The 27544-nt window shown below is 38.9% G+C and overlaps 1 protein-coding gene across 1 annotated transcript; it reads left to right on the forward strand.

Annotated features, from left to right (window-relative positions):
* Positions 1-861: 861 nt before the first annotated feature.
* Positions 862-27089, forward strand: LOC109466115 (E3 ubiquitin-protein ligase RFWD2-like). The gene is made up of 23 exons (XM_019763743.1): positions 862-1223; positions 6845-6904; positions 13132-13229; positions 13639-13706; positions 14409-14528; positions 14646-14714; positions 15107-15166; positions 17191-17235; positions 18331-18380; positions 18725-18812; positions 18970-19087; positions 19468-19603; positions 20690-20750; positions 21068-21150; positions 21410-21518; positions 21972-22053; positions 23334-23450; positions 23672-23789; positions 24147-24271; positions 24686-24774; positions 25060-25119; positions 25312-25356; positions 25508-27089. Exons 1-23 carry the CDS (start codon positions 1120-1122, stop codon positions 25523-25525), a joined length of 1923 nt encoding a protein of 640 aa, XP_019619302.1. The 5' UTR covers positions 862-1119; the 3' UTR covers positions 25526-27089.
* Positions 27090-27544: the final 455 nt, after the last annotated feature.

The following is a 27544-nucleotide window of genomic DNA, read 5'->3' on the forward strand; positions in this document are numbered from 1 at the left end:
TACTGCCTCGTAATGTCTAGATTTGCCCGGAAGTAGATGGTTAGAAGAAATAAGTACCGTTACAGTATCTAAATTTGGTCCATATGTGAGACTAAAAAAGGTTAACCGTTAATTTACGAGGTTGTTCACCGGTGATTCACCAGCTAGACTCTGGATGAAATCATACTCAGACATGCTAGGTGACTCTTCTGCACCTCTGAAGCGCTGTGGCATACTTTGTGTTGCGATGTTCGCCATATAGTGTATGTAACACAGAACCACTAGACCCCGAGTAAGGTTACAATTAGACCTTAATCTTCTGTCACATATTCAACTTATTTAGTGATAACCTTGGTTTCTGTGAGTTTATACAACGGCAAGAAGATGTTTTCGCCCCCCCCCCCAAAAAAAATCACAAGTGCCCCGTTGTTATTTCAGAAAAAGACTGAGACAAATATGCATCGCGTTGAAAGTTCCAGTGCTATACTGCCGGTCCTGCTGCACTACCTGGTGTAGTCACGATACAAAATTTATCTAAATCATCAATACTATGTTCTTGTACCATGTTTTAACGGCCCCTGGCACAGCGCATTATATGACTGTAACGTTATGTTAGATGCAGGCCCGTGTGGGTTATGATAACTTTCAAAGTATAAAAGTTCTAAACATTATTTTGTTGGAATTAAGGCTTCAAGATGTAGAAAAATACCACAGAATGGATCTACCTTCGCTGCGACCGTCGAATTCACAGTCGGTGAGGAAAACATGAAGTGATATTTCCACAGCTGACCAAACCCAGTCTAGCAGACGACATTTTGCAGATTTGGCGCGTAGCAGACGACACATCCGGGACATTGACACCTGCTCAGGAATGCCGAGGTGCATCCTGGGATGGGTGCGCATGCGTGTTCCACCCAGGTTCGAATGTAGAGCGAACTTCATGTTGCGAATGGAGCTACTTTTGGGCCCATCTTGCATGAAAAATTGGGTGATTTAGCTGCTCCGATCAGCTGCACGTGAAAGGGGACGGGGTTGTCCTCGTAGGGAGACATTGCAATCGCGGACCAGGGTTCCACAGCTTGCAGAGAGGAGCCGGACTGTGAGGGACGTTGCACGTCTGGCCTGGGAAGTGTTGGTGTCATGGCAGGAAGAACGCCGACGAGACGGCGACTGAAGCGGCCACAGCCTCCTATTTACAATGGTATCATCAACACAGACGAGGACAAGAACAACGACTTCGTCTGGTAAGGTTTTCAGTGACGAACTTCTGACCAGAACTCCACGCCAGGCTAAATTTTCCTAGCGTGTTTTCCCTTGATGCCCCGTGTGCTAGGAAACCGGTGATTGTTTAGGACGGCCTTTGTTCCGAAACATCCTCTGCACACAGATAATCCCTAAATAGCCTAGCACAAGGAGTTGGTACATTCATACAAAAAAGCTGATATATCCCCTTTCAGGCTAACTAGTGACCAAGATATTTGAGCATGACAAATGCCACAGACGACGCCCCGGTGCACAAATACTCCCCCGCTAGCCGGACAGCCCGTATGGTTGTATCTGGCCTCGGGTCAGCACGGCACAACACCAAGTGCTTCCGGACTATCTCTTTAGGGGCCAAACTCCCTGGTGGCGTGGACACAAACAACTGTCTTGTTCTAATTCCCATGCCCTTGTTTGTGTCGTTAATTTGTGCAATCAGAACGCTGCTGTACATAGCCTAGAGCGGTGGGAATGTGTGATAGTTGCCTCCCGTGGGTGGTACGTCCGCAGGTGGGCGGGTGGTCCACCTGACGAAACACCTGTGTGAAAGTGAACTTTCCTACTCATTACTCTTGGTTGATAAACATTGATGCAGTTTTTACCAATCCACACTGCTTTTATAAAAATTTAAGTTAGATTTCCCATTTCATGTCTTTAATTTCAGACACCAAATATTAATAAACTTGCTTCCTGGTTTGCAAAACTGTATGACAGCATATTATAGGAGAGGAATATATAAGATGGTCAAGAATAATTGATCAACCATTTCAAAAATGACTTTGGCAGTGTCTGTAGATTTTATCCCTCTCAGAGTCAGATACTGTAGTTTGGGAGTAGGTGTCAACTGTGGATACCATGGACTTGTGAAGTTTTTAAGGTAAACTTGGACCTGTAGTTGTCAAAATTGTGGGAGGTCTGAAATGTACTAGAAGCAGACTAAGTAAGAAGGTACCACCGAACACCATTTAGAGTTTATGACTCAGATTTCCTACACATGGTTATTCAGTTTCCCTATTGAGCAAATGACCGATTGCATTTTTTGTTTACATCTTTACAAGATTTTATTACAGATTAACTATGTACAACTTGTCAAGACAGCTGGTGTTTACATTGTTGGCTGCCATCAAACCCCAAATATGTTTTGAAACGTGTACTATGTTCCTTTGCCAAGAACATTGTCTGTGTGTGGCTGTGTGATGTCTGTTAGTCACTGCAAACCAGTGAAAAGCTAGACTACTTGAAGATTACCTTTTTTTCACTTTCAATTGTACATTCCAATAACATTCTTGAGGATGGACAGGTGTGATTGTTGCGAGGTATGTTTTACTTACACCCACCTACCCGCCCACCTACCCGCCCACCTACTCAGGTGCAAAAATGTATAATGGAATTTGTAGAAGCTAAACCCTGTCTTCTTGCAAATGAAAATGTAACTGACAAAAGCAGCAGCAATAACAACTTACCATATAGTTATTGTAAACATACTTCAATTTCACATGATGTTGACAGATGTTAGAGAACAAAAGATGAACCAAGATGTACCCAGACTCAGACAATATTGAGAATCCATGTACTGATATCTTTCTAAGCTCACATAGCTGTTGTGTGTAATTTTTTTATGAGCATTCTATTGTAATCATGTTAAACTAAAAATATTAAGATTGTCAGTAAATGTTTGTAATGTTGAAATGAAATATTTAACATCAATTTATCTGTATCCAGGTGTCAAGTTGACCAATGGGCCACAGCTTACCCAAAATTTATAAAGTGTATTACTTAGATTGATAATTTGGATTGCAACTTCTTTGTATCTTCTATTTCCAAATCAGCAAATGAAACAAAAAAAAACCTAGACTGGTAATATGTAACCCCCTGGGCGGAGGCAATCAGAACCAAGACCCTGCAGCATGTTTCTACATATCTACCAGGAGACTTATTTCCGGCCATTCAAATTGCATGCCCTGGAGTGTGCCACCTTTGCAAATTACACAATCCTGTGCCAACCTATTGGCTCTAAAAGGAAGGCTCTGATGTCTAAGACAATACTCTGATGGCTAGGACAATACAAGATGTTCATTTGTCAAATGTCAACTCAGTAATTGTAAATAAGAATATTGTTGTATCAGTGTTGACAGTCAAAATAGCTTAAAATGGGTGGAATATTTCTGGTCATGAAATATGGATCTCTGGAATTCTTTGGTAGTGGGAGTCAGACACGCTTGAGGGCAAGGCACACCTCTACTGAAAAGAAAATTGTACATATAATTCTGTAACAAGTCTTGGAAGTCGTCCAGGTATCAATTGGTCTCAAATGTCATCATAATTGGCCATTGACAAGTATTAATAACGTAATAAATGCCTACCAAATGAAGTATAAGATGCTACACTGGTTCATTAGGCTGCATGTAGTGGAGTGCACAAGTCAATGAAGAAATAAGTGAATGAAGGATGAAGGTTTGCATTGTTACCACCTATATTATATCTTACATAATGAATGAAACCCTGGAACATAGATCTAGTCTGGCAATTGGGACATATTCTTGCAATACTTTGCCTTGCCAAAAACATAAGAAAGATGTTTTTTTAACACTTTGGGCACATCATTGATTTGACATTTGTGATTTGTGGTTTCTCTGCTGCAAAAGGTATTCTGTGAAGTTTGGCAAGCATACCATATCAAACATTAATGTAACATTCGAAAAGCATGTTCTTTGATGTATTGTAACGGCTGTTTCACAATTGAGTGTACCAAAAGGCTGTCACTTAGGGTGAAAAATCAACTTTCATATACTTCAAAATTTATGTTGGCAATTCAAAGGTACATAGTTTGGGCTTCATATCCTAAAATATCTCTGCACAACACATCTCGGTTACTGTGATACAGGTCTTTTTTATAATGGGTCAATAAGGGGGTACGGACGGGACAACTGCAAGACTGTATGTAAAGTTACATAGAATATACCCAAATAAAGAACAAAAGATAAACACTATTCCATATTATCTTCCATTACTAGTATCCACAACACCAAAAAACTGACTTTGATTTGCAGTAACACTTTGCGGTGTCATTTTCTGGTCATTTATTATATTGCGATAAAAACAACTTGCTGGCATTTCATGTTCAAGGAAAGGTCAAATACCAAATTTTCAAGTTCAGGCAATTTGGAAGCTTATCTCTGTTATTATTTCATTCTGTATATATTTCTACAAAAGGTTCTAGCTTATATATCTTGGAAACATGTCAAGGGACTTTTCAATGATCATTTTATGATTGTATGTGGGGGTACGGACGGGACACAATGGGTCAAAAGACTGATACTGCAGGGACTTGTCCAAACCTTTTGAAACACATTTATTCACTAATTCCAGTGAATGAAGCATCTACAAACACTGTGATAGTGTCTAGACTAAGAAAAAGGAAGCTGGACATTGTAATTAGAATTTTCTGTATATTACAGTATGAACAGAAACGTTTTCTGGCTTATATAATTTAGGGCCTTCCTTTAAAAAATCAGCTGATGGTAGGTATTCAAGGATTCTAATTACTAATATTGCTAAAAAGGCTTTGGGAACATTAGTAACAGCATTAATAACATAATATAACATATCAGAACCTGTACATTTATATATTTGAGTTTGCTCAAAGAAAAGAATGGGGGGGGGGCGCTGCAGGATTTGTAGTCTAAATTCAGAGTTATTGGCAACCCTCCTCCCTTGAAGGAATTTCAATTTCTAGCACAGCTACAAAATGCACATAAACTGCTATGTTTTCTTTTGCACCTTGGCTTGTTAATACCTTTTTCAGAGAACCAGAACAGTTCTCTAAAGTTGGTTCACATGCACGTGAGTCCGGAGTAGACAATGTCCACAAGAGATTCCTCTGGATGAAAGCAAATGTTGATTAATTCATTAAAAACTGCTAATTTTGGTAAGGAGGACAAATGTTTGTATCTTTTAAGGTTTTACTATGAGTATTTCAAGCAATTGGAATGCCATTTTCCACAGCTTTTGGCTAAAAAATAAAAGTGGGGGTACGGACGGGACAGGTGGGGGGTACGGACGGGACAGGGGTACGGACGGGACATTTGGGGATATATTGTGCTATATCAGGCAAATTCTTTATCACAGAAATGGTTTCTATGGTGGTTTGGTATATGCCAATAGAGACTTATAAGCCATCATAATTAGAAGCTTATAGTATTTACTTAATGTAGAAATCAAGAGGGGGTACGGACGGGACAGATTTTTTCGGAAAATGGCAGCCTGTACTTCAATCCTTAGCTGTGAGTCAGATGAAAGTAGGAATGATCTCATTCAATTTTTTTTCTCTTACATACATCATATTAAACCTTTTCATGTCAAACTAGCACTTATAACAGTATAATTAAACAATGCTACAGACCTTGCAATCTTTAAGTAAATATTTCACTAAAATTGGTAACATGGGGGTAAAAGTGAAAAATAACCTTCCCGGCAAAAAAAAGGTGGTGTATCTTCAAAAATTGGTAACAAATCTCTGGTAAACATATGCCTGCTTGTACAAAATAAGAAATTTTAAGCTAGCAACCATATTTGTGATGTCTGCAGCAATGGTTAGAATGTGAAAAAACTGAATGACGGCTGGTAACATTGAAAATGGGGCATTTTTAAGTAATATTTTTGTCGATAGTTTCGCCAAATATTAACCGATTTCCCTACTTTTTTTATTGTTAAGTTCCTTGTCACACCAGCTTTTGGGAAATATAAGTCTGAAACATCAATATATCATGTAGTCTTTGTTATCAACTGGTAACATGTGGAAAAGTAAATGGGTACACTCAATTGTGAAACAGCCGTAAGAAAATTCTGTTGAAGCTTGATATTTGTAGAAAACGGAACGGAAGTGAGGGACTCCCAAGCAGCTGCCTCTTGGTGTTTCCTGTGTGGATTTGTGTAGGATTTTATGATCCCTCAGACCTTCCTGGAGGCAAAATACAATTATTTTAGCATATCATACCGAAAAACTAAAGAGCATATGACAATAGTGTGAAATACAATGTACAGTGAAGGCAGAATTCAAACTTAGCCACCAGAGCCTATGATATTTTTTTTGCTGTATCAGTCTGATTGGTTTCTGGACAGATTTTTAGTATGGTATAGTGTTGTAACTTGTAAATGCAGAAAAAGGATTTGGAGCCCTGGCTGGTCATGTAACCAGTAGAAATGAGTCAGTGCAAATTCCATTTGTAGTGAACTATTTTCTACTGACATGAGTTACAGTTATAAATATTATTTATAACTTAGTGACAATCTACTGTAACAGATTAAGTTCATCAACTACTGACAACCGTGTGACCACAACATGCAGCAGTAGATCTTTTTTTAGCTGCTCTCGATGCTGTTATATAAGTATTGTGAGGGTGGTAGACTCCACATGTGGTCCCAGGTGCCTTTATAATCTTGTTATACTCTGCATTGTATGGTTCAAAAGTTGCATGCTGTCTTGTTAGTGTACATGAATACGAGCTTACTCCATGCATATAAAACACGTCAAGTGATAATAATCAACTCGCTTTGCAGCAGCATGAAATATAATGTGCTTATATTTTTATCTCTTGTTTTTCAGCCCAATCTGCTTTGACATGATAGAAGAGGCACATATGACAAAATGTGGCCACAGTTTCTGGTAAGTATTCTTTAATTAAATAAATTGATGTTATATAAAATCTTAAAATAGATTTAAGTTATATAAGATCAACCTTAAAATAGACTAGTCTTTCTTAAATTAAAGCACTCTCTGTCTATTCTGTCCCTCATTTTAATAGCTTACCACAAAAAAAGTATTATGTATTACATTGTTTATTAATTGGCAGAAACATACTTGTAACCACACTTGGTGAGATGCTGTCAATTAGTAGCATTTTGTAGCTCATAGGTCAGACTCTTTTCAGTTGTTTCTTTGGCTATGCCTGATGTATTTCTTGGTTCTCAGAATTTCGTATGAAATTAATATAGCTAGGGGGTAAAAATGAAATAAAAAATGAGAATAAAAAAAGAAACAGGAATATTTTGTAGTTGACCTAAATGCTAGCATAGGCTAAGCCACCAAATTATTTAAACTACCTAGCTGTTAAGCACTACAAATGATAGATATTGCAAACTGCAATAATATATAAGTTGATATTGTGACTTGACAAAAACTGGCTCACCTTGAAAATGTCAACCATGTCATTATGCCAAAAAGAATCAGGCATCCTTTAAATACATGAAGGGAAGAACTTCAGGGCCTGATACAACTACTTCACTCCTTGATTGACCCATCTTCCACATCTCACTGTTAAAAGACTGTTCCAGTCTGCACGCTACAGTCATCAGTGTAGATGTAATGTTGAGTATAGCCTGAGGTAATGCAGCTTCTGTGAAGCTATCAGTAGGGCATAAAATTGGAATAATTTTTCATCACATGGCAAATTGTAGGTTGCCAGCATTTTGGACACAGCTTTCAAAGAAACAAGATTGTGCCTAATATTGGCTGCGGGACCAAGTAACAGGTAACAATGGCTGGTAGAAATTAGATTCAGAATTTTTTGTATCAAAGGTAACATCATACAACAGAGATGGTCTATACTCTTGGCATGAATGCAATGGCAATGCTATATTTATAATATTATTTGATGTAGAAAGTACAAGTCAGAGGTTTGGGAACATCATACGCTGTTTGAAACACTGCCTTCCCAGAACTGATTTTCCACCAGAAATTCAAGTAAAAAAAGAAATAGTACAAGTAGTAGTTTTGGGTTTGAATTTGTCAATTGGAAAAATTGCTGAAAAATTGCTTTATGGGAGAAGCAAGAAAGTATGAAACATTGCAAGTATGCCTCGCACCCTTGGAGCAAAACATAATTACAAACTGCAGTGTAAAATTTCACCCTCATCTCTTGGGTCTTCTATCACAGCTTGTTCCCCGGCAGTTACCCATTAGCCCCTTACAGGAAAGTGTGCGTTCTGATGGAATATAATTACAGCCTTGTGAGGTTGCAATCACGGGCAGCAGGTGGCGTGTCATACAATAAGAGGCCCCGAGTCTAACCCCTTCCATTAATCCGCAGTGGAGATGGGGCAAACAATTTCCTGTTCTTCCTGTACTATAACGAAATCGTAATTTCCTGGCATCCGGTTTATGGCGGGTATAAACGTCCTTATCGCTGATTCCGACCACGAGCGCAAATGGCGGGGTGTCTGGTGGCTCAGGGCCATTTCCGGTGGATGTTCCCCTTATCACATCTACCTTATCCAGAGATAATGTCATAACCAAATTCCAACCACAACCCAACTGCTTCCCAGGTAAATCCCAGGCCTAGTTTCTGGACAGAGAATTAGAACTTCCGGCACAGACTGGACTTGTAATAGAGCTGTGCCCCATCAGATAACACTGGGTACTAACTCTTTAGAGGACAATATCAGCAATACCTTGAAGGCAGTACAAGGTCAGACCTTATCGGATATCTTGAACTGTTGAAGTTGTACGTTTGAACTGCACATTTATTTTCCACGATAGCCATTCATATTATCTTCCTTACGTTAATTCATAACCACTCCAGTCATTGTAATATAACATGCAATATTGAAAATGCCTCTATTAGTTTTATTACTTGTAATCCTATGATAGTCCAAAGCATAATGCTAGTGGTAGTACAACAATGTATGATATCAATAATTCATATCGAGGATGCATATACTTCTTGTTATGACTAATTACTGCACTGGCAATTTTTAATGGAAAAAACTGATAGCATATTTATCTGGAAAAATGTTATGTCATGCTGTTTTTATGTCATAGGCTTTATCATGAAACAATGTTTGCTCCCTCATATATATGAATCATAGTAATGTTTAGTCATTTTCTGTGTATAGAGTTACATGTCACTCACCTGTTACATAAACAGTCCCCAAGGAGTGGTTGACAATGTGGTTTATGTCTATTTGCACTTGCATGATTTTACATAAGATTATACATGCAATTTTGACTAGATTTCTCCACATATTTTTTCACTCCATCAAGTAGTTTATGTTGTTCAGGTTGAATGTTACTAATAATTGTGTTGTGTATATGCACTTAACTGGATGTGTTAAGTAAATCATTGCGAACAGTTAGTAGCAAATAGTGTAGAATGTAGTAGAAGATAAAAGAGTAAGGTATGATAAGAAATAGCTTCCGGGTAAATTAGTAAGCTGTGTGCTTCACTGTTGAGATACGATATCCGGCAATGTTCAAGTTAGCTGTCAAAACCAGTTGGAGACAAGATGGCCCAGGAAGACTGTATTCAGCACACAATTTCCTGCTGGGAATCCCAGGCAGAGATGTATGAATGAGATGGCTGCTGCATCTGTTGCTTGACTTCTGATCTATGAATGCTGTGTAGGGCAGAGCAACATTACCATTTATCCTCAGTACTTGGTTATCTTGTCTGTGGGGCTGGAAGGGTTGTAAAGCATTATGGGTAAGGGGCCGAGGTCTGCCATCCGTGGCTGTATCCACAATCCTTGCTCAAGACATCATGATTGGCGAGTGGCTCGAGTTTGAGACAATCGTAGAGAGATTAGAACCAAGCTTTCAGAACTCAGTAAGTGTGACCAAAAAGGAGCGTTCATGTTACTGAAATGTGACTTTCTATTACCCTTGCTGAAATTGCGGCTTTCTTTCCGGTCTAATTTTGATGTTGTCAGTTTGGCTGCGGCGTGCATGTGTGATGAATGGAGATGTGCCGGGTTAACATGTCCAGGAAATGGGCTGGAGGCTGGAAAATTGGATGTGCATGACCTGCCGGCTCGTCTGGAGGGTAGCGCAGGTCGGAGGGAAGCTCAGACTGCCATTTAGGTAGTAATGTCAGGGTTCACCTGGCTGATGATACACATTACCTCAGTATAATTCTACAGGCAAGTCTTCACGACAACTGCACATCCTGCTATTACTCAGGCCAGGGGATGTCAGATATAGGGATGTGAGGGTTGTTGGATTCAACAGTAAAATTGATGTAATTTGTCAGTAGATCTGCATCATCACTGGCATGTACACTTCTAAGTAACCACTGATGTCTGTATCAATTATATAGTGGATTCCCTGGTGGTGGAACTTGGTGGTAAATCTATACATGTACAAGTCATACCAACGTGGTAAAAAATTGCAAATTATGAATATGACCTTTCCTACCTTGACTATTTTTGTAGTTATTTTGTTTTGGAGCACATGTACATTTTTATGATGTTGAATAGATATTATATAAATGCCCCAATTGTGGCTTCCTTATCATTCAAAAATAGAATCTAGTGCTGTAATGATTATGTATCCTTTTTATATGCAGCTGACCTAAAATGTCAGTTGAAAGAACCCCGCTGAGTCTCTAACTGGAGGAGAAGCTCTTGGCGCGGGAACTCGGCATGAACAATCAGCGCGCTTAGGATGGATTTCCGGACCTTACCGGCGCTGACGTTGATGAGTGTGGTGCTCGCAGGTTACTGCAGGTGGCTTCCTGTTAGTGCCGCAGATGTAACGATGTCCTTGACATAGCAAGGAAGATGTCTTGGTTGAGAAACAGGAAGGAGTATATCTCATAGAGATGTTGAGTTTGAAGAATGGGAATAACTCGTTTCTATTTCTGATTTTGATGGATGCTTCCGGATGTTGAATACTTAGAGGTAAGCCACCTGAAAGACATCCTGTCGGGGGTATCTGGAAAAGTGCTGATTGTTTGCAAAGATAAGCCTTTTGCGTGCTGAAGGATCATCTCAACCCAGGAAGACGGTAATGCTTGGAATTTCAATGGATATGCCAGGTGGTGTGGTTTGCTTTGAGGATGGTTTTATAACCAGTGTCTGAATATGCATGTGGCATACGGCCTCTGGCCATGGTACTGAAACCATGAGTTGCTGTCTGCTGTAAGTACAACACATAGATATGAATCAGTATCAGTGTCAATGGGTATTTCTATGTACAGTATCTACATGTCCTGACTGACTGGTTGATTGTTTTAATGGTTACTGATGATATGGAATTGGTGATAGCAGTTTTTGATATCCCTGACTGCTCTTTTGTAGCAGAGGGTGTTGCTTTGTAATGGACATCTTGATACTGTGACATACATAGGCAGAAACAGCTTCATATTCGTTTTAACTATGAATTGTTTTAGGATTATATTATGAATGCTAGGAAAAAGATTATTGGTAATTTTTTATTTGTAGCATGTATTTTCAAATTAGAATGCTTAACTGTCAGCTTCTCATCCCCACAATCTACTCTTGTTGCCAAAGGCTGTCTGTCTTGTTTTTCATAACAGAATGATATAGTTTCTCTGTTGGATGGAAATGAAGTTTGAGATAAAGTTTCAGCAGTAGTAAAGTTGTTATTAGATGTAATGGAGTGTCTAAGCCACTTTATTCTGCCCTGCTTAGATGTGATAAAAGTCCGGAAGTAGCGCAGATGATGTGATACCTCTCGGGAGAGCGCAGCGTGAGCCGGATATTAGGTATTGATTGGAGCCAAAGGCATCAGGTCGGGACGGGAGCCTTCAAATTCAGCTTGCTCGGCGTCCTAGATTACAAATAGAACCTGTGAACGCAGCAGTTTATGATTTCCAGAGAAATCCAGGGATCTATCTTGTGGATGCCCTGTGGAGTTTTGAGTGCTTTGAGGTAGTTTAAAACTACATGTACCGGAAGTTTGTTCTTGTTGGAAAATGTCAGAGATAAATCCCCCTGCATTTATTTCTTAACGAGTGTTACAGGAGGCCATGAGATGACCTTAATAGCTCACATAGGGCAAGGGAAGATGTCATATTGGCCATCGATTTAAATCAGCGTGCTTCCGGCTGCCAATCCGTCGGGGTGAATTGTGCGCGGGGAAGTGAATGGATCGATGTGAATGGCTTGTGTTTGTCCACTGAGCTGCATCACCGTGTACATCAGCCAGACTCAGGCTGCCGCACGTGGGGAGAATCTGTTCCATCAGGAAGTTGGCTTGATAGTGGGTAATTCCAGCCGCAGGAAGGAAATATCACGGGCTTATTCATTCCTGGGCTGGTGATTGGAGCATGTTTATGATGTGGGTGAAAAAGAAATAAATTTATAGCTGATGGGACAGGGATGTTTCTATGATGAATGTGACAAATAATGTTGCTTTCGTCAGGCAAGTTTTTATGACAATTTTGATTACAAAGTTTTTTTCTTACGTTGTCTTTCCCCTGAAATGGCAATGAACTGGATGAAGGTTTGTTTGTGTAGATTCTGTTTGAGTTAAAACTTGTTAGATATCCATTATAGTAGGTAGAAGTAATTGTACAGGCAATAGACAAGCACATTGATCAGTTCTGGGGAGGCTCAGAAGAGTCAGATTCATGATGAGATTCAATTTTACATCAAACCTGCTGAGCCTGTGGTTCCTTGTTAGTGTAGACTACCAGCTGTGCTTGTTAGGATTTCTACATTTGTATGTCTGGAAGAAAGTCAGAAGTCAGTTTGCAAATTTAGGTTTGACTATATGTATCTGTCAGAAGAAATGTCTTATTTTTTTTGAGAATGCAGTTCCTCATATTTCCTTCTATACCATTACCAGCCATATCAACATATAGTGGGACTATTCTACATACCGGTATTTCACTATAAGTGGAACATTCTGAATCAGATAGTGTGTGTCTTGTTTTCAGTGGTATTTTTTATGTGTCTTACAATTAGAGCTACTATTCCATGTTAAGGACATTTTTCTTAAAGTATTGTTCTTAAAGTTGTTCTGGAAGATTTAGGAACAAAGCAGCAAACTTGCAATTATGAGTATTTCAAACAGAGATGTTGATATGAAACATGTTGTTGATATTATGGTTCTTAGTTTGTTAACAGTAACATTTCTTCCCTAATGTGCAGTTTCAAGTGCATCCAGCAGAGTCTAGAAGAAAGCAACCGATGTCCCAAGTGCAACTTTGTGATAGAGAAGACAGACCAGATCTTCCCAAACTTCTTATGTGAGTACAATTCATGCCGCAGTTTTAAATTGTCTGACACAGAACTAGTCTGACTGGGTGTAATGAATGTTTAAATCTTTCTAAGAAATAGAAAGTAATCAGGGAGCCAGACAATCGCACACCTACTCAGTATTTCAAAATGATCAAAATCCCACGATACAATATTCTTGATTAAGGTCTCTTTCCAAGAAACATATGGTAGGTAATAATGTTTTCTAGGAAGGGTGTTGTAATAGGCATATTATACTACCACTTATATGATTGAATAGGGAGATTGGTATTGTAGATCCATTTTACATGGTTGTCCACAAGATCATTTAATATTGGAGGAGTAACTGTGGTCATGTTTGTTGTATCCTTTTGGGAATACAGTTGTTACAGCAATATATCTTGTACCTTCTTGTTCTAGTAAACGAATTGATCTTGAAGCATCGACAGAGACTGGAAGAAAGAAAAAGAGTCAAGCTGGATCAGCCTGTAAGTTTTTATATAATTTGTACTTTGATCAGATTTTACCAAGCACTACATAGCATTGTTGGCATGTCTCTGTTATGTTATTGTGCATTGTGGTTGACTGATGGTACAATCTATATTATGCTCCCAAGGTTATGTAGATTTATGATGCGTATTTGTCTGATTAAACCAATTTTGCTAAGCTATATGATTTGGCTTTACTGGCTGGTTTGAAAGGTTTGACTCATAAATTTTGACATGCACTATTATGGACAACAGAGGCATGAATTGCTATTATCGTTCTCCTTAGGCCATGCCAATTTGATCTGTTGGTTCTCTGAGTTTTTTCAGAAAACACATTTGACAGCGACAGGGCAAAAAATAATTATAATATTTATGAAAACAGGCCTAGGCATCCTATGATAGCCCCAAATGCTATGATACTGATAGGAGCCATGAAGTCAACATGCCAGGCTGGTTTGTAATTCAAACAATGAATTTCAAACTTTCAATCAAACCACTTCGTCATTGATAGATGGAAAAACTTTAACAGCTCTGAAGAGAAGGGACTTCTTTCAACTGTTGTGGCCAAAATATGAGCATTTTGGAATTGATTTAGAGGCTCAAAGGTTTTTGTTTTTTTTTCAAATCAGAAAAAAATGCAGCAGGTGAATTCGTGAACCAAGAAATTAAATTAGTGTGTTCCTCCTCCTGTCTGTACCACAGAATGGGATGAAGCTGACGGAGTTCCAGGAACTTCTGTCTCATGAAGATGATAACCTGGACATCACCGATGTCAACCTCATGCTGGAAGTCCTCTATCAGAAGAAAACAAGACTAGAAGCTGTGAGTCACCTTGTATTTACTCATCCTGAAGAAAAGAAAAATCAAAGTCAGCAAAATCAAATTTCAGATTGTCTCGCTGTCTTATTTATATGTCTGTTCTTGTTGCTTTTCCCACAGGACTCCATAGCAGCACAGAATCAAATATTAAAAGAATTCCTCCAACATGCAAGAAGAAGAAAACAAGAGGTAAGCCATTCCACACCAAACATTCCTGATTTATTCTGTCAAATCGTAATCCTGTTATCCCAGAAGTAAAAAAAAAATCTAACCAGCATGTTTCTGGCACATGCTTTGAGATGAGACTCTTTGTAGCAGTGGTAGTTCTGAAAATCCCGTCTCCCTTGGTGCATTTACTAGTGGTGTGACCCAGATATGGGTACAAGGTAATTGGGATTCTAGATGTCCCGTTGCTCGTTCCTTTCAGACATTCATGAAGGGAGACACAAATTACATGGTGTGCATTTTTAGCAGAGGGAAAAGCTCTGGGGATCCTCCTGTGATTGCCTGGGCTGTTCTATATGGATTCTCTGTTTTAGATTAATTGGTACTTCTCTTATCTCCCTCTGCACTTTGTCCAGCAACTAGATAAACTGATGGGAGAGGTCTCAGTATTAGACCAGGACATGCAGAGAGTACAGGTAAGTGGTGCATACATTTACATGTACATTACTAAACTGAACATTGGATACTTTATGTCATTATATCCAGGTATGGAGGTACAAATGTGTACAAAAATGTATTGTTTTAAGTGTGTTTGTGCATGTGTTTGCTTGTGTGTCTGTAGGTATTTGAATGCAGTAGAGTGGCAGAAAGGAATAGATAGGAAGGGGTAGATTTTGTAACTGTAGATTGACAGAAGGTCCACCTACACAGTTGCTGCAAGTCACTGGGGGTACTTGCTTAGGGCTTGTGACAAGTTAGGATTGTGCACTTCTGGTCTCTCAGTCTGTAAGGTTTCCGTCACGGCTAATTGTAGTATGTAAGGCCACCTCTTTGGTTGTCGAAATAAATTTACAGAAACTCAGGATACTGCCAGGAGGTTTGAAATCTCAATTTTTAAATCTGGAAAAAGACTTTAGAAGACAAGCCTTTGAAGACACTTAGTATATCTCTGTCATGTAACCTTGGAAATACATCACAATGTTGGGGAAATTGTACTCTTCCTATTCACATGACATTTACTAAAGCGTTCATTCAGCAAGTACAATGTACAATTCCCAGAGTGTCTTTCCAAATTCAAAAGCAGGCAGTGCTATTTCTGCATTCGCTTTGAGGTACTTGAAACTGTGATGTCAGTACAAACCTCTTGTTCTGTTTATCCCCGAGGTACTTTTCAATTTAAGTCTGCGAGGAAGACCTAAATATAGATTTTGTTTTCTGATAGAAGGATTGCAGTGCACATGTAAAAACCACTGGTGAATAAAGGAAACTCAACAGATACTGCTGTGTTGACAAATTTTACTATTCCAAAGGTTTTCATATTGTCCATAAAACAAAATAAGTAGATGTTGTTTTCTATACTATTTGATTTCATGCAACTGTTAGAAGCATTGCATGCACTTTGCTGACTGTGGCCTGGTGAGAATCAATGAATCTTTTTCAGTGCAAAACCTGCAGATAATTACCTTCTGTTAGTTGTTCTTGCTAAGTGGTTATAGCAAGCAGCTGTCATCAGAAATCACTGGCAGTGCTGTGTTCTAATCTTTTAAAGGGTTTGAATGTCACCGTCAATTAGATATGAAAATATGTAACAAAACACATGGAATAGAGAATTCTTATTATATACAAACTTCCTGGAATCCGCTGACTCAGTTTGTATTTCTGAGCACAAGATATTTTTGTCTAACAAACAATTGTCAGAAAAATGTGTTGGAAAATTATTTTACGATCTTTATGCCTCATTGATTATTTGTTTCATGCACATGTATATTAATTTCATATGCTACTTTTTTTAAGAAATAAATTTCTGCTACCAAATGAACTAACCAGTGAACCATAGGTTATGTACCGTCTTGGCTTACCTTAGAAGCATTGCACTGAATCGGAATGCCCCTGCATAACTCTGGAACGGCATTGATTTTTCCTGGAAAGAACCCTGAATGAGAGAGCATTAGGAGCACGCATCGCTGCCAGTTTGGAGAGAAGGCTTATTGTGCAGCGTTTTACAGAAGTAGTTAACTTGTGACAGACAGTTGCTAAGTTGCCAACGGAAGTTGGTTGTATTTTTTTATCTAGGGACTTTCAGCTGCAGCAAAGAATGTGAGCAGTTAGTAGTTGGTTGAATGTCTGAGTTCTTGTAAGTGATTGGCCATGGCTAACTCTGTCTTTGTAACATCTATCTGACTTCATTCTTATCTGCACAATCTCAACATGGACAGATTTGTTTAGAAACAAGAAGACATTGAAGTCCAAGTAGCTCAATATTCTTAGGCTCATTGGAATTATGAGGGTACAAGATGTCTGGGTTTGGACTGAAAAGTCTTTTATTTGTAACACATGGGAGATTGTGTCTTGGCAGTTTGCATGTCTGTTAAAATGATACATCTATGAGTATAATTTTTTTCTAGGAGTGTTTCTTATCTGGTCTAGATGTTCTAGCACAAACAGAGATGCTAATATGGCAGTGACGTTGACAGTCGCTTTTATTTACACCTTTCTACAGGAAATGATGTCGAGCCATCAAAGCAAGTACCAACACACAGGCCTGGTGAGTACATGTACCATACCTTACCTTCATAACTGATGTCACTTATACTACATGTACATGTAGTACATTTTATGAGCTATGACTTTATCACAATGCACTTACACAAAATCTCAATCTAAGTTGACTATGTCAGAATTGGGACCGATCAAAAGAATGTAAGTCATTACTGAATCAAAGAAGAGCACTGGTACAATACCTGTTCTATAGACAAGTAGACCATGCCCAATGCTATGTCTTATATTATCAGTGAAATATTTGTCTGGAACTAGATCGACAGCATATTGCTTCATACTCAAAGTACAAAATTATCCCTCTCTTTAGGGCCTAAACCAAATCAAAGCCTTGCATTTGCTGGGCCCTGGAGGGCTCTTTGGGGAAGAATTAGGTCGCCTGGGCCTACTAGCAATAATTATGAGCAATAACCCGCTTTGGTGTAATCAGATATTCAACCACATTCTCCTCATTGGTGCTCCAGAAAAATGCTCAGATACCGCAAAATATTGTAATCACATTGGGCACAACACAGTTATTTGCCATAAAATGGATAATTGGGCCTCTGAAAAACTGCAAAAGGAAAGCAGTGCAGTGGGAACAGTTGGCATTTTGGATAAACCTTGTCCTAGATCCTTTAATTGTTTTGCATGGCTACTGGAATACAAGATTATGAAGCAATAAGCGTATGTTATTATTGCCATGGTGACGTAATAAAGTTGATTAACCCATTTTGGGAAGGAGGTCTGCCGTTCAGTAAAAACAACTCAGGGGGAAGTAAAGACCTGGTTTACCAGCCCAGAAAGGGATTGTCAAACATAAGACCTGTTTTTAAGCTCAAGGAAATGGGAGAATTTTATCTTCATCCTCGGAGTGCCTGTTGAAAGGAATCAGCTTAAGCTGAATGCATGTAAAAGATTATGTATTACATGACTACTGAATATAAAAGGATTTTATTTTTAATGCAGGAATTTATGTAAAAAGATATATGTATTACATGACTGCCAAATATAAAATGACCTTATTTCTAAATGCAGAAATGTATGTAAAAGATATATGAATGACATGACTGTAGAATATAAAAGAACTTTATTTTTAATGCAGGACATGTCCAGGGTATTGAATGGCCACGACCCACCATCTCAGGCTACGAGGTAAGATCCTGATCTGGACATACACACATGGCAGCAGGACAGTTTTACTACGCTCAGTGGATATCATGGATTATTTTTCTGCAATGTAATGAGACCCAAAGAAAGTTGGTCATGTTAGGAGTTGACCTAGAAGTGAAATGAATTTAATAAGCAATGGTACACACTTTTTTTACGGTAGAATTTGACTACACATTAAAGATAACATACACTGGCATTGCCAGGCAACTGGTTTTCTGTCTTTTGTTCCCATTCTAGTAATCCTCTTTCCTTACTGTAGCTTGTGATTACTACCCTGCCTTTTTACTACCATTTCATGAAATGGACCACATCCATATCTTCCACAGCTCTGACACATCCAGCACAAGCTTAGTCCCAGTCAAGACAGAAGGGAGAACAGACAGTCCATCGGAAGGCTTCAATGTCAGCAAAAACGTAAGGATCTGGTTTTAATGTACAACATTGATTGCACTTCACTTCTGTACGGTTTGGTAGACAGCACCTGTGTCTGTAGCTTGCCTAGTACAGCATTGAATTACAGTCAACTGAAATTTTGATAAACTAAAACGTTCACATTCCACCCCTGTTTCAGGTCAGCAGATATCACTGGTTAAACTCCACCCTGGCCAGTAGGAGGACCAGACTGGACCAGCACTTTGATGACCTGGAAAAGTGCTACTTCAGCATCAGATTAAAAGAGTTTGGACAAAGTAAGTCAGATATGTATAATAATGAATCATATTGTAAGACGCATTATTCCATCTACTGTTGGTGGAATAAACTAAGGCATTCATAGTTTCCAGATGGCTAATGCCATAACTTTTTAAACGTTGCCAAAACATTACAAGTCTGCAATCTTGTTGAAGGGTAAGACAGGTTGTTTCTCAAATCATGTTAGTAGTTGTGTACAGTACGAAAGGTTTCTAGAATTTTTTTAAAATTCATTTTTGGTACAGGATGTCATGCTACTTGCTTCCACCCTTAAGGAATAACTAAAAACCCATTGCTTGCTATCAGACTACAATGTCATGTACATCCATGTGGTATAAAAGTTATCTAATGATATTTCCCTTGTCACTCCTTCCCAAAGCTGAGACCCACTCTACAGACAGTCTGTGTGAGTTCACGGACAGCCTGACCAAGTTCACCAAGTACAGCGGCTTCAGACCACTCGCTACCCTCAGTTATGCCAGCGACATCTACAACGGCTCAAGCATAGTCTCAAGGTACTTATCATATCTTTATCTCCTAAGACGTACTGTCAGATTCTTTACCAAAATCTCTTAAATATTAACTGCTTTGACAGATTCTGTTGACTTGTGTTTATCATTTCCATTAATGACACCCTTGATTATTTTCTTCTTTTTTTTTCCTGTTTAACTTTATGTTGAATGTCAATGGCTTCATTAAAAGTAATCTAGCTTGAATATTATTTTATGTCTTATATAGTGACAGACCCTCTGTGCATGGGTGTCATGTTTCCCTCTTAAGATTGTGTATTCACACATGCAGGGCTCAAAATACCACTTCCATTTACAGATAAATTACATGTATGTAGGTATTTCTGATGTCTAACTGTGCCTTACCTGCACTGGCCCTTGCATGGGATGTTTCAGTGTACAAAGATTTTTGTTTTTACAATTTTCCTGCCAGGGAAAATGAAAACAATGAAACTCAGGTGCAGGTAGTTTTGACTGTAACCTGCACCACAGTAGGTATGCAAAGATGAGTATTTTGAGCCCTGCACGTGTGAATGGTAAGGGAAGAGATGAACTACAAGTTGTTATTAATTTCATAACACTTGGTCACCTGCGGAGTAATGTTAGCAACCCATTTTGTGCACAAATAAATAACTTACCAACACTCATGCTAGAAATAACCTGTTTGCAAGCTCACAACAGGACGTGGTCTCCAGGTATATGCTTACTTTCATGGTAGAAACCTTCTTGTCCAGTCTGGTTACATGTACAGTATGATTGTGTTTCCCACAAGGGGAATTCGTCTTTTTGTTAGGTCTCAAAAAAGGGATTGTCTGACACAACTACATTCTTGTACAATCAAGTACTCTGTTTACAGTATGTTAAAGCACCCCCATGTGTAGAAAAGGTGCAGTTTTTTATTTACACTCACAGAGGACTACATAACAAGTATAGCCACACAAAGAAACTGCTTTGAAACATAGAAGTAGAAAAAAGAAGTGCAGCCTCCCTCAAAAAAAGGGAGGCCACTTGGGCAAGCTGTCATTGATACCTGTGGAAAAAAAAACAGGACGTAAAAAACATAAAGATTAACATGAGTTTCTTTTGTTTCAGCATTGAATTTGATAGGGACAATGAGTATTTTGCAATAGCGGGGGTTACCAAGAAAATAAAGGTAAGAACAAGCTGAACACGTGATATAAATTCAATAATTGCCAGCTCAGAAGGTCGAATCAACTCATATTATAAAGTTTGTCTGCTGTTTTGGGGATTTCACTAGAATCCATAATAGTTAAGTGTAACAACATACATGTAGTTATGTTTTGGTACTGAGAGTGAGAGATTCAGTTTCAGTTGTTTTTATAGTGTAGGAAAAATGTTTTGTAACCAGTGAAATAGAAAAGGCATTAGAATGAAAGAGGCTTGTATGACTGTATAAAACAATGTGATGTCTCAGTGTAACAACACAGTATAAAATCTTTCCCCAACCAGGTGTTTGAATATGGGACGGTAATACGCGATGCAGTGGACATTCACTACCCCTGCAGTGAAATGGCATGCAACTCCAAAATCAGGTTTGTGGGATTTTTGTATCTTCATGCATCTAATGTTAAACAGTTGTAAGTCTACCCATGAAGCAATGATACCAACCTCATTGTATGTGTTGAGGTGGTATGTTAGTGGGACAAGTATGTGTTGGTAGGAGCTAGTAGAAGACCTACTGTAAAGCTCAGAATGCCTAGTAGGAGACCTACTCTGAAGCAAAGAATGGTACAAACAAACAAACAAACAAACAAACAAACAAACAAACAAACAAGAATGATTTTGTTCCAGTTGTGTATGTTGGAGCTCCTACCACAAAGGCATGTTGGCCAGCAGTGACTATGAAGGCACCGTGACTCTGTGGGATGCCTTCAATGCAACAAAAAGTAGAATGTTCCAGGTAAGATTTCCTCTGCTCAGTTGTTTTTATACGTACCCTGTACCCTTTTGCTGTATGTTGAATTGGTGACGACACTGACTTCTGGAATGTAAAATATATTCATTTGTCTGTCTTGAATTCTAGATGGTTGCTTACTTACTCTGTCTGTACAAAAGGCCTTGAGGCCACCCATGAAAATGGGGATTGTCGAGGTTTAGTTTGCTTTAAAGTGTAGTTTGATTTTTGCTTCACACTGTTCTTTTGATTTTTCATTGAAACTGTTCTTATGATTTTTGATTGAAACTGTTCTTTTGATTTTTGATTGAAACTGTAGTTTGATTTTGCTTGACACTGTTGTTAAATTTTTGCTGACACTGTTCTTTAATTTTGCTTGACACTGTGTTTTAATTTTGCTTGACACTGTAGTTTGATTTTGCTTGACACTAGTTGATTTCGTGGACACTGTTGTTACAGGAGCATGAGAAGAGATGCTGGAGTGTAGACTTCAACCATGTGGACCCCAAACTCCTGGCATCAGGGTCTGACGATGCCAAAGGTGATTGACATTTTACTTAAGTTACTCCAACTTCTTTCCTGCCATGTGGCCAATCCTGGCTGTCCATTTAAAGCCTATCTTAAGTGTTGAGTCAAATGAGGTTTCTAAAATTGTGAGTGGATTGCCATGAGTATTTGGGCGATTCAAAAGATACAGTCCCTCTTTATGGATAGAAAGTACTTCTTCACCTTCCTTATGTACCCATCACCCTAGGTACTTTTGTGAAGAAAGGGTACTTGTTTCTGGTTGCAAATGGAACTTAAGATCACTTAACTGGTAGCAAAAATTTCCTTGTCAGCTTTTCGATCTCTGTTCTCTAACTCTGTCATATCTTGAATTGGCGGTTATTCATTGAAGTCCTCCTCACGGCTCTCTCAGGAACACTTGCCACTGTGAGTTGGAACTGATGAGTACCAGAAGCTGGGATTTCTAGCACTGCATTCCCATTAAATCATCAACCTTCTGGGAACTCTGTAACCAATAGGGAATGGGTAGCCAAGTGGCTACTTCACATCCTCAGTGAGCTGAAGGTTTTAAAGTACAGAAATTGCTCATCCATAAATGTACATCTTAAGCCTGAATCAAGACAGAGTCACTCTTTTCCAGTTTACTTCCCCCCCAGGCACCACTTCAGTTCAACCTGTGTATGAATGAGCTGAATATGTCTGATGGATTTTGTCACAGATAATGTAACAAATGATCCTTGGCTACTATATGTATCAGAGATAGAGCTGTGTACCGGTACGCAGTACCGATACTGTACCGGAAAAATTGATTAGGTACAGGTCCAAAATACCTAATCCCTCAGTACCGGTACTGTACCTAAACAATTTCACACCAATTTTATGCCTATTTGTGACCTCAAATGTGTAAATAGCTGGTCCACAATGGGTATCTGTGTAAGGACAGTGTGTTCATGAAAACAAAACATCTTAGTTTTGCCTATATTTTATCTGAGCATTCGCCATAAACAAAGAATAAACCTTAACTATCAAGTTTATTAATGTTTTTTTTGTTATTGAATGAGTTCAGAAGAGCATATAAATTGGTCGAATTGTTCAGGTACAGGTTCAGGTCCGGACCTGTACCTAAACCTGTGTACCTGTACCTGTACCTGTACCTAAAATTTGTTTAGGTACACAGCTCTAATCAGAGATGTGATGATACATGTAACAGTGACGTTTGAATCCTTTGTCTTCCTGATGGTTCTCTAGCTTAAGGCTTCGTACACTTTTTACACTTCGGACAAAACTGGAACGGCTTCTTTCCTTCCCTTGCAGTGAAACTCTGGGCCACCAACATGGAGCACTCTGTGGCTTGTCTGGAGGCCAAGGCCAACGTGTGCTGTGTCAAGTTCAACCCCAACAGCAGGTTCCACATAGCCTTTGGGTCTGCAGGTGGGTACTGTGGTAGTAAACACATTGTGTTTTGACACACATACAATGTATCACTTGCAGTAATGTGTTTAACAATATATGTCCATCCACAAATGATACACATTGTAAAGATGTGCAAATGCTTTATTTTAACATTGTATCTGAAATTTGAGCACCTTTAAAGCAAAGGTAGATGACATTGTACAACTATGTGATAACTGAATTTTTCTGACTTTTTGCAGATCACTGTGTGCATTACTATGACCTGAGGAACACAAGGCAAGCCCTGAATGTGCTGAAGGGACATAGGAAGGCTGTGTCATATGCCAAGTTTGTCAACTCACAGGAGATTGTTTCTGCGTAAGTTTTACTCACCCTTTAATTGGTCTTTAGCATATGTGTAGGTACCAGTAATAGTGATACAGATCTGGCAGACTTCATTTGGCTTTGATATCTTAACCGTTAACAGTCGAAACTCTCCAAGCTCAGTGATTTGATGCAGATTGCTGAATGTTGATAGAATAAGGAATTGTGAGATTACATACGGTATCTATAGCTGTTCACTTGCATTACCAGTAATGGCATGTGAAACATGTTTGTAGTAAACTCTGATGCTTGGGTCAGGATTGGAACCCGCAACCTTTGGTCCAGAGATTTAGGTTGACAACCATTAATGTTTGATAACTGCTCTGACAGTTGTTTTTTGTAACATTGCAGGTCAACAGACAGCCAGTTAAAGCTGTGGCACGTCAGCCAGTCCCACTGCACACGCACTTTCCAGGGACATATTAACGAAAAGAACTTTGTTGGCCTGGCATCCAATGGGGACTACGTTGCATGTGGTTAGTATGAGACCTCTCTGTCACCTCATTCACTAGGGATTCAGAGTTTCTGACGTATTCCAGTGGTTTAATTCGATGTGTCTGTGAATTTTAGTGTGGTTGATTATTAGCAGTTACATTATTTTACATTAGTAAAATGTCTGGTTATTGTCTTTTATTAATATTACTGTACAACAGTACTCAAGTAGCCAAGGATGATGAATGGGCATTTCAGTCTTGATTAAATTAGAGGCCTTGTGCAATCTGCTAGATACTCAACAGAGAATTATTGGTGAAAACTTGCAAGATGCAGGATAGGGCAGGTAGTGTGTAGTACTGTTACAGACCACTAGGTGGCAGCACTAAGTTGCACATGAGTTCACTGTTGAGCAATATGTATAGTATGTGTAACATACTGTCTGTTGTTTCTCACAGGGAGTGAGAACAACTCCTTATATGTGTACTACAAAGGCTTGTCCAAACAACTCATCACCTTCAAGTTTGACACGGTCAGAAGTGTTCTGGTGAGTAGTTGTTTCTTTAATCTGCATCTTTCAGTCTTAAATTGCCAACTTTGAATCTTTGACTTGATTTAAATAGATATTAAGAGATGTAAATTTTGAGTCTACCAGTGGGGTGTGGGGAAGAGTATTGGAGGTCTACCGAGTGGGGTGTGGGGAAGAGTAGGGAGGTCTACGAGTGGGGTGTGGGGAAGAGTAGGGAGGTCTACCAGTGGGGTGTGGGGAAGAGTAGGGAGGTCTACGAGTGGGGTCTGGGGATGATTATGATGGTTTTCTTGTTTTTATCAGGACAAAGAGAAGAAGGAGGAAGATGCCAATGAATTTGTCAGTGCTGTGTGCTTCAAAGGGGTAGGTTCAGTCTGTAAATTTTTAAGTTGTACTGCCTAAACAGCTCTGTGAACTACTGAAAAGTATTTCATACATGGAGATTTTTGCTCTATAATGTGTCTTCAATCAAATAACAAGTAAAAATGTTTTGTCTATTTCTTTTACCTAGAAATTCAGCTATTGCTAACAGTGTTGTACATTTTTCCGTTTCAGAATTCTAATGTTGTTGTTGCTGCCAATAGTCAGGGTACAATCAAAGTAAGTATCATATCACTTCTTCGTGTGGGGGGAGAAGGTCTTTGATTTATAGACGCATTAAGTTATAAATGTCCTTTATTCATTTGCCATTTTGGGACTTTTTTTCATTCAAGTGACGTGTATGACTGAGTATGCCTTTTACCATGAACAGGTGCTGGAGATGATTTAAGAAGGTACACTTCCCTGCCTGCTGTCTGAACTGCAAGAGTCCTGCTGAAAATCACCACACATCCTGAAGACTTCCCCAGCATGCAATTCACACTGGACAAATCACGTCTAGGTTGCTGGCTTCTCATCTTGTTGTCATCCCTCAATCTGCCTAGGCATTTCCAACAGTCCCTCTTACCAAGTAGTGTGATAAGATGTTTTGGCTCATGCGAGACATCATGCCTTTCTTGCCTGAGCATGATAAGACACTGCCAGAAGTAGGACCTTCAGGGCATCTTGTAATAAAGAAATTTGTTTCCATGCTGGAACTGTACTGCAAGAATTATAATTGCACATAATTGTTTAATGATGTATGTGGTCTAATTTCCTTGTGAAGATTTAAAGACAGGACTTTATTATTGTATGTCTTTGAACACCTTTTTTGTCATGTTCCCTGGCTGCTGATGTTCTTATAGTGTATAATGCCATGTGATTGTCCCTCACGAGATTTTTGTATGTTCAACCATGGTCCTTCTAACTCCATGGTTCAACATTGTATTTAACACTGGCAGTAATTTCTTTGTGGCTGCAATGAAGATATGTTGAATATTGCATTGTATAGTTATCTGGCACCCTAGAGATATAAGAATTTTTATCAGCAGAATTTCTACTGTCAGAAAACATTGTACACAAGGAAGACAGTACAAAGTAAGTACTACATGTATCATACAGAAGTTGATGTACAGGTCTACAGATAGTGTGAACTTTGTCAATTCATTTCACTTCAAGTTTGATTCTCCCTTAAAATCCTAATTTTTTGTTGATTCATTTAGCCCTTGTAGTTCTATATGATACAAGCAAATGTTGAGAATCTCAATATGTAATATTCTGACCTCATATTCACTGTCAAATACTAGTAGCCTTAAGTTTGGGTCTACCTGGTAATTATTTTCATGCTAGAATTGGGGAAGTCAAATACAGTAAGACATTCTTAATTTGAGACTAACTTCTTACTACCTGATATATCAATACAAAATACTACTGATATTCTACTGATTTTCCACACTGTGTTGTTGTGATGCTGCTGAGATGCAACCAGATAAAAGGACTGACACCTTTTGTTTACACTAATAGATGTTTGAATGTTATGTCCTCTGTGGTGGATCTAGTATAGCACAGATGTTCAAGACTTGGTTGTAGCACTTCATTTACATTCAGTCCTCTCAGATGCAATAGTATTGTCTTACTGTAGTCTGTTAATGTATTGACAGGTTTCCTTTTTTTTAGTTTCATCCTTTAGAATCTTTGTTAGTTGTAAGAAATGTTTTTTTTTCTAGACACACTGCCTTATGAAACAGATATCTGTTTAAGATGACCCATAGTGTTGGACCATCATTGTTACCTGAGGTAACTAAGAGTCCCCACCTATTCAAACAAACATGAAACAACTGAGTTTCACACTAAGCATGTTGCACTTTCAACAAGACGCTCTACCAGTGTTCAAAACTGCCCATAGCTGTGAACACACTGCCACCTCTCCAGCTTACTTGATGTACCATTCATGTACATTTTGATTCAAACATTTAAGATTAACACTAACAGAACTTTTGTCACAATATGAAGCACCACTTTGTCCATACGTTTGCTACATTCCCTTAATATTCTTAGTGTTGTAACAACTCAAATTGTGATTGATATGCTAAACAAAAGGCTTGTATTTCCCCTAGTGTAGTTGTTGAAGCCTCCTGTAATATCTGTGATCCCCCGCCTGTGCATAAGCAGCCACTAAGTCAGTGTGAATACCTAAGTCATGTATATAATGACCTGTATATCCTACCAGAGACTGTGATGTTGTTGTGGCCAGTACCCGTGCGGACTGATTGTGCGTGTGTGGGAGCCTTGTTGTTGTAGTTATTTATCCTGTGACGTACCGGCTGCCAGTTGTATTTATAAAACCAATGATGCCAAAGTCGTGTAGGAGACGTAGCTTCCCTAAGACTGTACATACTGTGTACACATGATGGTAATCTGTACCTTATGT

The sequence above is a fragment of the Branchiostoma belcheri genome, unplaced genomic scaffold (assembly GCF_001625305.1).
Source record: "Branchiostoma belcheri isolate BF01 breed outbred unplaced genomic scaffold, Haploidv18h27 scaffold16, whole genome shotgun sequence".
Classification (NCBI taxonomy): domain Eukaryota; kingdom Metazoa; phylum Chordata; class Leptocardii; order Amphioxiformes; family Branchiostomatidae; genus Branchiostoma; species Branchiostoma belcheri.

Bases quoted from the DNA above. Each gene is read 5' to 3' on its own strand.
- LOC109466115 (XM_019763743.1), top strand. From the start codon at position 1,120: ATGGCAGGAAGAACGCCGACGAGACGGCGACTGAAGCGGCCACAGCCT. The intron at 14,715-15,106 runs GTAAGCCATTCC...CACTTTGTCCAG, and splicing joins CAAGAAGAAGAAAACAAGAG to CAACTAGATAAACTGATGGG. The intron at 23,790-24,146 runs GTAAGTTTTACT...GTAACATTGCAG, and splicing joins TCACAGGAGATTGTTTCTGC to GTCAACAGACAGCCAGTTAA.